The sequence below is a fragment of the Dipteris shenzhenensis genome, chromosome 33 (genome assembly GCF_047967505.1).
Source record: "Dipteris shenzhenensis isolate YYH24624 ecotype China chromosome 33, Dip_SZ_1.0, whole genome shotgun sequence".
NCBI classification, from domain to species: domain Eukaryota; kingdom Viridiplantae; phylum Streptophyta; class Polypodiopsida; order Gleicheniales; family Dipteridaceae; genus Dipteris; species Dipteris shenzhenensis.
Window position 1 is genome coordinate 27,718,862 of NC_141628.1, and position 9,695 is coordinate 27,728,556.

The 9,695-nt window shown below is 41.4% G+C and overlaps 1 protein-coding gene across 1 annotated transcript; it reads right to left on the reverse strand.

The window, feature by feature from the left end:
• Window positions 1-5,715: 5,715 nt before the first annotated feature.
• On the reverse strand, window positions 5,716-9,406 carry LOC147879916 (putative pentatricopeptide repeat-containing protein At3g01580). The gene is made up of 3 exons (XM_087372054.1): window positions 9,029-9,406; window positions 8,833-8,891; window positions 5,716-8,738 (listed from the first exon to the last, which is right to left on the reverse strand). The coding sequence occupies exons 1-3, from the start codon at window positions 9,243-9,245 to the stop codon at window positions 6,549-6,551; spliced, it is 2,466 nt and encodes an 821-aa protein (XP_087228180.1). The 5' UTR covers window positions 9,246-9,406; the 3' UTR covers window positions 5,716-6,548.
• Between the last annotated feature and the right edge of the window lie 289 nt (window positions 9,407-9,695).

Genomic DNA, 9,695 nt, shown 5'->3' on the forward strand with positions numbered 1-9,695 from the left:
TGTTTTTCCATTCCCAACCCACGGTATAGATTCTCTTAGTTTAGGTACAATTTGAGTAAAACTTTGATGGTCAATAATATGGATCCAATCTTCTTTCTTCTACCTTTATGCCATGTTATATGGTATTGTTGAATGTTCTCGTCCTTTGATGTTTATGTGCATTCAATTTTTCCTTCTTCTCTTTACTTGAACGATACATGAATCTTCTTGCCAGTTATGCACAATGTTTCCATCCAAAGTTTAGTCAATAATAGTTCTCTCACCCCTAGGACTTTTTGGCTCCATTTTGGTTGCTACTAGGAGCAAAGTTAGCTCTAGATCAAAAAGAATTTGTTGATTTTGAAGGACAATGTATGGTCACACCGCTCAATGGAAATAGCAAGTAAATTTGCCCACTGAAACACAAAAGTAGGACCCTTTCAATTCACTTAGTTCATAAACAATGAAGAGATAGAAGATGAGCAAACGAGCATATAGACAAGACCAAAGAATTGTCAATCTTCTATCTCTAGAAACACAAGATCAAGTAGCCAAAATAAACTTGCATTTCTCCATTAACTCTTGAAAATGATTTGAATAGTTGCCCTTTGAAAAGATGATGTTGGTGCATGTTGATAGAGAAACAATACAAGGATAAAGTGTAAAAGTTATTTTTTTAATAGGCTATCAGATGACTATCAAATGATATTGTAGGCTATCAAATGCTGGCAAAAGGGCTACAAATGGGCTAACCACATTTTTGACTTGTTTTGAGGGAGGGGAATGCAGGAATGCGATAGCATTATTATTTACTTGGGTGATAGATTGTTCAAGGATGATTTCCTTGGTAGACATTACAAAAGTAGTGAGTGTGTGCATTCACATGTGTGCATGCACACACAAATGCATGCACGCATGCACGTGTGCATGCCTGCGCATGCGCGTGCACACACACACACTCACACACACACATGCGTGTGCACGCACACACACACATGCATGTGTGCATGTTGAGAGAAGCTGAAGTACAAGGGGCACATGTGTGAACACGTACACACACGCACATACACGCACATGCATGTGCGTGAACACACACACATGCAAGAACATAAGAGGGGGAAATATAAGACAATATAGATTGCATAAATCAAGCATGGTAAAAGACAAAGGAAGTGCTCATGTTTAGCCAATTAATTTTGTGGGGAAATCAAGCTTTGATAACATAGTAATTTCATAACCTCCACCTAGTGACCCATAGATCATATCTTTTATGTGAGTATCATTTCATTTTAAGAATAACATGGCTTTAATGTATTGAGACCATTTGTGAGAGGATGGTCTTCTAATGTACTTAATAGAATTGGTTGCAAAAAATTGCCCCTCTCATGTGTTGCACCTATTGGTAATTATTGGGAGCCCTTGCTAAAAGTAGAAAAAATTCCTTGATTAATAAATCTAGTTCTAAGTGTGAGGTGCAATGCACATGTGCACCCGCCCCTTGGGCTTGGGCGGGGTTCTTCTTCAAAAGAATTTAATGCAAGTTTAGCTGGGGTTTGAACCAATGAGTGTGCGCCACATGAGAAGAGTTCTTACCACCAAACCATGGCGGTGTGTGTTCACCCCCTGCTTGCCACGAGCCTTACCATTCAAGCTTGGGCGGCTTTGGTGTGTGCACACCCTTACTTCACCCAACATGAAATATTACACGAGACATCAAAGATTCCTTGTATGCTAGAGTTGCACTATCTCTCAAATCAATTCGCATGTACCACCATTGAGCTAACTATACCATTGGATTACTTTAGTAGTATCACCTCCATGTTGAGTGGCTCAATTATATGCATTTTGTGCTTGCCAATGAGAACTCTCCATGACTTGATTTGATCAGACTCCAAGGCTTCCATAGTGCCATGCCATGTATGGTGCATGAACATATAAAATGTTCTAGCAATGTACAAAATAGATTAGAATGTATGAAAGCTTGTGCACAATGTACAAACCAGATTCAAACGTCACAATAGCAAGAAATGGTGAAAACTTAACATATATTGTGTGAAATGGTTCTTTCCCCATGTGATCTCCATATCGATGGAAACGGATTAACATCACTTACAAAAGTCTTGACATCACCTTCTTCAAACCTTTTCTTTTGCATTAGAGGTACCAAAGTATCAAATGGTGAAAACTTAACATATATTGTGTGAAATGGTTCTTTCCCCATGTGATCTTCATATCGATGGAAACGGATTAACATCACCTACAAAAGTCTTAACATCACCTTCTTCAAACCTTTTGTTTTGCATTAGAGGTACCAAAGTATCAAGTCCTGACAACACTCAAGCCTTTCCAACCTTTCCTAACCTTTCACCCCTCGTTCACAACAGGCATTGCGCAAATTTCTCCACACATCAAACTCATTGGCATGCTTTGTCATTCTTTGCCTTTGCAGATAGAAATCTCAAAGCTATTACACCGCCAAAACTGGGTTTGCATGGAATATTGTATGCTTTCCCTTATGTTTTTCATCTTTTTTAATCTTTACTTGGCCTCAAGGCAATCCTATACTTGAAAGCACTTTCTTAATTCTTTCAATCGTCTTTTGACTCTCTTCTTCTGGCTTCAAGTTATATGCATCAATGATGTACAAATGAACAAGCTTCTCTTCTTTCTTTCATTCTTTCTCCCATGCACAATGGAAAGGGTGCTTTGCACTCACTCCATGTGAAACACCTTGGATACATTTAATAATTTTCAAATCACCAGCTAGATGCCATTCTACTTGGTAGAATCCATAGCCTTCATAATCAAGTAGTTCACCACTATTATGTGTTTATCACATCAAGAATATCTATTCGGTCAAAGAACCATTCCAGAGCTTCATGTGATTCTTTAGGGACTTGAAAAAATACAATAGATTACTTTCCAACACATCTCAAATTATATGTGATTATACAACTACAAAAACAAAATCAATGTTACCTCAAATGCAACTAGCTACCAAATCTCTTGTTCTAATTAAATAGTGAACTACTTTGGGTCATCAAGGGCAAGCTGCTCCATCAAAACTCTATTCATTAGTGTTAAACTAACTCTTTCTAACTTTTGACTTTTGGCCACCGCACTTTCATCAAGTTTTAGGACAATCTTATATCTTCCATTGCATTCTTCCAAAGACATGTCATAAAACTTGACCACGGTGGCTTGTAAGACTTTTTGGACATTCATCACAAAATTATTAGTTGTAAGCTCACACTTTTCCATCTTTTCATTATGCAATTTCATACTTCTTGTACTACAAACATGATTAGGCTCAGTATAGAGCTAGTTCAAGTACTTCCAAATTAGGATGATGATCCAAGTCACACCAACTTTATGGTAGGTACTTGATGAAGTAACAACTAAAAGAATTTCCCCAATTGAGCTCAACTACGTGACATTGCAAAGTTCCCCCTGTTTGGGAGTTAGCCCCTTGCTTATAAGAGGTTCTGCAAAGTCCAGACTTACCCTAACGAGAGGCAATCTACCCTAGAATCCTACCATTAGATTGCAACGACTACTTTCGATGAAATGGACCTTATTTTCACTCTACATCCTCACTAGAGGGATGCAACATGGATTTTTATATATTCATAAAACCCTAACTACTAGATTTTAGGAGTTGGTGAGACAAATGGTGGCAGCCTATGAAGGGGGTTCCTAGCAACCTTAGAGAGCCTATATCAGTGATCCCTTACGTCAATAGGGGGCTCAAAAAAGAAGTCGAGATCCTATTGTAGTAGATGAGCCATTTTGGTGTATCCCTTCATCTAGCTTATTACCCATTGTGCACTCCTAGCTTGTATTGAGAGTGTCCTCCCTCCATTTCCTTTCTTGAGTAATAAAGTTCCATCCTTGTGTACCATCAGTTGATTTGAGCTCTTGAGAGCATATTTGTGTACCATCAGTTGATTTGAGCTCTTGAGAGCATATTTGAGTAAGTCTTTTCACACGTCAGTTGTAGAGGGACTAAAATCAAATACTATAGTCTTCACAAGCTATTGTAGCTCAAATGAGGAGAGTGTGGAGTAGTTTCTAATTAGTCTTCTCCTTTAGTGCTAGCCTTTGTTATGGCTGAGTCTTAACCTTCACTACCAAGAAACTGCAAGGACCTTTGTATTAATGAATGCTCAAGTGTGCATGGGTGTGTGTGGATATGAATGTGTGTGATGCCCATTATGTCGGTGGAAATTCTAATAGTAGCTATGGTTTTCAATATTGTGAGTGATTGTCATGAGATCAATTGAAAGTACACTATTTGTTGTGTTTTCAAAGGATGAGTTTGAAACATGTTTTGGGATTCGTATAGATACATTTAGATAAATGATATTGTGCCCTAAACATAGATACAGGAGATCAACAAGGTGCAAATCCCACTTCCAACACAAAAGAGCACCATGTCCTTCAACGACTGCATGAAAGACTCATTAGAGCGATGGTCACTCATTCAATCTTTTTCTCCTTGACAATTTCACATTCGTCCAGCTATATAACAAATTTCAAAATCCCTTGACACTCTTCAAATGTCATATCATAAAACTCAACCATTCTCCTTTGCACTTGTTGAAGATTGAACAAAAATGTTGTTAAAATAGTTATATACAGTGGTCCCCTTGTCACTTTCATACACTCCTTCAATATGCATATATAATCATCTACTTGTTGGTTGAGTAGGCCTCTTAACTTCCACACTTCAGCACGCTTCGATAAGAGCAAACGTTTTATTCTCTAATCTTGATACTGCATTGAAAATGGAAGTGTAACCTTTTTTGCTCACTCTACTCTCATCGAGTGCCCCTTGGATTATGTCCACATCAACTTTGTTTGCATCTACAAACTATTGCACAACACTGTGTTTGATTGTTTTAAATTTTTTCTCCTCCAGCATACTTTTTGCAATTGTAGTTGACAACATTTGTTTTACTGGAAGGGCATTAGAATCAAAGTGTCTTCGTGTGCATTTCTTGAATTGAATGTGTGTGCAAGTCTTTGAAATTGTGTCACACTAGTCTTTGCATCCTTTCCAACTCTTATTGCAATAAGGAAGGACCTCTGTCGAACCTAGAGCACACAAACCATCTTGGTTTCTATGCCCTTAAATCTCTTCTTCTGCCCCATATCCCCTATTGGATCTTCTCTGGAACCACTTGGAACCATCTTCCTACAGCCCTTAAATCTCTTCTTCGGCCCCATATCCCCTACTTGGATCTTCTCTACAACCACTTGGAACCATCTTCCTACAGCCCTTAAATCTCTTCTTCCACCCCATATCCCCTACTTGCACCGTTACAATTCTTTTAGAAATCTTTAATACCATTGTTGTACCAACCCTGCTTGTTTCTTGCCTTCTTGCATCATTCCATGCAAGAACTTGGACTTCCCATTTTCTCAAGATTCCCCTCCTTTAGCTTATTATAATCTTCAAATACCCCTAGGAAAGGCTACTGCATCCTAAAACCCTTCGCTTGAGATGCGATTAGTGCACCATTGCTCCTTTGGATACTTTTCTGAGTTAATAACCTTGCCTATGCTTACAGTGTTTGCAATCAAAATGATCCTTCAGAAATTCTGATGCAGAAGACTTCAAAATGCCTTTGCTGTGTGTGGCTTGTTGTGCTCTTTTCCAAGCTTATTGACATATAAGACAGCCCAAGGAGGAGGACAACGTTGAAATCCAAAGAAATAACCTTGAGTCTTTGCAACAGGCTCTTTGTTATGCTCAAATATATCTGACTTGATTAGCAGGGCTCTTCCACTCCACTTTCTAGAAACCCCAAAGAAAGTTAAGGCCAACACGTGCCTTGAAGCACAATATTGTAAAGCCCTGAAAGATAAACTCCAAGATGCGCACTCTCAATTTAGAAAAAGTAAGCCTATGGACCCACCAGGCGGCCACCATGCCAAGGCTCACATAGTTTTTAAGTCCTTCACCTTGCAGGTACCTCAAAATAACAATAGGTCAGTGTCATGCACGGCAATAGTACGCATGCATTTCCTTCTTTGACTAGTGTAGAGGCATTGGAATGGGCACTTGGCTTGGCAGATAGACTTTATTTCCAGAAACTGCAAATTCAAAATTCACCTTGTTTCTAGCAGGAATACACATCATGATCCAACCCAATATTATCCTCCTTTGATAGACATCACCTAACTTTCCATCATTCTAGCAAGAAGGTTTCAAATACCTGGGACAGGAGCTACAGTAGAGGCAATAGTTGACCAACAGTCCCCACAAGCACACTTTACATCATTGAACACATGAAAATGGTTAGGATCCCTGAGAAGAATAGTTTGCTGCTCTATCTTTGATATCAGTGCAGTGGCTGCATGACAGTTATTAAAAACCCAATGGGTGTCCCCTTGGATGAATTGATTAGGGAGGGCACGTTCGATAGCCAATGAGATAACCCATTTTTCCTTGCATCAACCAATGTCTTGTGACACCCAATGCCCGTCTAGAACACCAAAACTGAATGCACAATCTCGCTATTGTCAGTCCACAAACAATGTTCTGGCTTCTTCCATGCTTGTTTTTAAATTTTTTTTGCCTCGACCTTCTTCTCTTCTTCCTGCATCCGAGCATCTGCATAGATGTTAGACATCAAGACATAAGATGAAGCAGCTTTTTCATCCAATTGCACTGCATGCTCAAAGGCCAGTGTTCCAAGCTCCACATTACTCCACTTTCGACAAGCACCCAACACCGTATGCCACACTACGAAATTAGGATGGAAAGGCATTTTCTTCACCATCGCAACTGCCTCGTCTAACTGGCCTGCACGGCCAAGGAGATCAACCATGCCGATGTGGTGCTCAATAGTTGGAGTGATGCAGTAGTCTTTGCTCATGGCCTCAAAGTACTTATGACCCTTATCCACTAGACCCGTGTGACTGCACACAGTAAGAACAATAGAGAATGTGACCCAGTCTGATTCTATCCCTTCTCCTCTCATTCTCTGAAGCATATGGAAAACAAATTCACTTTCTCCTTGCTGGGCATATCCTGTCATGAGTGCAGTCCACGAGACCTCGTTTTGAACAGGCAGCTTGTCAAATGCTGCCTGTGCTTCTGCAAGCGAGCCACACTTGGCATACATATCCACCAAGGTGTTGCCAACAGAAACCTCTCTTTCCAGCCCTTTCCTAGAAATCTCTAAGTGTATTTCTCGGCCCTTGTCTACGGCTCCTATGCTGCCACAAGCTTTCAAACTGCAAACAAATGTAACAGCATCTGCAGAGAAACCCTCCCCTTGCATCTGTTGGAAACAGGTCAGCGATTCCTCACCAAGTCCATGCTCAGCATATCCTGCAATGAGTGCTGTCCATGAAACCTCATTTCGAACTGGCAGCTTGTCAAATGCTTGCTGTGCTTCAGCAAGTGAGCCACATTTGACATACATATCCACCAAGGTGCTGCCAACAACAAGGTCTCCTTCCAGGACCTTTCTGGCTACCTCGGTGTGTATTTCTCGGCCCTTGTCTATGGCTCCTATACTGCCACAAGCTTTCAAGCTGGAAACCAATGTGGCAGCATTTGGAGAGAGTCCCTCCACTTGCATCTGTCTGAAACAATTCAGTGCTTCCTTACCAAGCCCCTGCTCGGCATATCCTGCAATAAGTACATTCCACGAGACCTCGTTTCGAACTGGTAGCTTGTCAAACGCTTCCAGTGCTTCTGCAAGCGAGCCACATTTGGCATACATATCCACCAAGGTGCTGCCAACAACAAGATCTCTTTCCAGCCCCTTTCTGGAAATCTCGGTGTGCATTTCTTGGCCCTTGTCTATGGCTCCTATGCTACCACAAGCTTTCAAGCTGCAAACAAATGTGACAGCATCTGGAGGGAGACCCTCCAGTTGCATCTGTTTGAAACAATTCAGCGCTTCCCCACCAAGACCTTGCTCAACATATCCTGCAAGTAGTGCAGTCCATGAGACTACGTCTCGATTTGGCAGCTTGTCAAATACTTCCCTTGCTTCTGCAAGCGAGTCACATTTGGCATACATGTCCACCAAGGTGCTGCCGACAAAAATCTCTCTTTCCAGGCCCTCTCTGGCTATCTTGGAATGTATTTCCCGGCCTCTTTCTGCATCTTTCAGCCTAGCACAAGCCTTCAGTACAGCCACAAAGGTATGCTTACTAGGGTGTACAGAATCCTCTTGCATTTTCTGGTAGAGGTTGAGTGCATGCTTTGAATCCCCACATTCAATATAACCCTTGATGATAGAAGTCCAAGAATACACGTCCCGATCAACCAACTTGTTAAAAACAAGCAGAGCATCGCACATGGTTCCAGCTTGGACCAACAGTGGGACGAGGACGTTCCCAAGAGACCCATGATCTTCCAGCCCATATCTGGATATGCACGCATATAAGCGCTTGGTATACGCTAGATTTTCCTTTGTTCTGCACTTATGCAAGATGAATGTAAGGTTCTGAATTGAAGGCAGCTGGGGCATCCGTTCCATAGACGTGAGTGCCTCCTCAAAGCTGACCGTTTCCCAACCACTTTTGTTGAGCAGTTGATGTGCTTTAGATGCATTCACTTTTACTGCAGACCTGAAGCCGGCCTTGCCACAGCCCTCCACCAAGCCATGGTCTTGGACCTGACCATTGGATCCTTTGGGCTTTTTCTCAAGCATGTCTTTAAACCAACCTGGATCGTCTATCCATAGCGACTCCTCGATAATCTTATGCTTGAAAGCTGGAGATCTTGGGCTTATCTGTTGTTAGATTTCTAATAAAAGACTCGTCAGACTAGCCAATCTACAGATTTGACTGCGCAAATCATCCAGTTCAGACTCGTCCCACACTTACTTTGCTCTCTCGGGTGTCCCACCACTGGGAAGCATCCATGAAGTCGGCCCCTGATCTACCTGCAAAGCATGATCACAACGAAACCCAATTGCCATAGCATAAGGACATCGGATTTATAACTAAATTACTCCTGTAAAGAAGGCGAAAATCTTAGCCAGGTTTCATCAATGCAAAATAAAGTAAAGGACGGCAGTACATGAACGCGAACATTCCTCCACCACCGTTGCCGTGGCCATCAAAGAGTTAAGACTTCTTTGCCTGTACAGACAAGCAGCGAACCAGTCGGGGTGGGGATTTCCGCTTCTTAAAAAAACCGGGCCAAGAACCTGAGCGATAGGGCTGCATAGTTTCATTACGGTTGCGTCGGACGTATGACATGAGTCACTGCCTCCTCCTGAAAATATCTTCATCATGAACTCAAGGAATGCCGTAAGAGAGAGTTGCGTTGAGGGAGCCCCGTCAACGGAGGGCCTGTTGAGTGTTCCACGCCACCTGAGTGGGCTCACTGAGGTGCGTGAAAACGACAGGCTGGCCACCAATGCAGCCTTGCTCACAAGGAGAGGCCTGTCTGGAGTAGCGGAGGGCAACCCATGTTAAACATAAAAAATCCTAAACATAAAATTCCAGAATCAAAATCAACATTTCATATTCCATAAAAAACATCGATCCAACATCTAATACTTCTAAAATAGCATATAATGTTTCAAACAAAATCAAATCTATACAACAAAAACATCAATTCTGTCTAAAATCCCAAGTCATTCCTTCTTCTGTGAAAATCCTCCACTGCCAACAAAATTCAGCACATAGTTGTGGAAAATAGGATTCTGAACCAAACAACTATCTGATGTCGCAACAAAAAC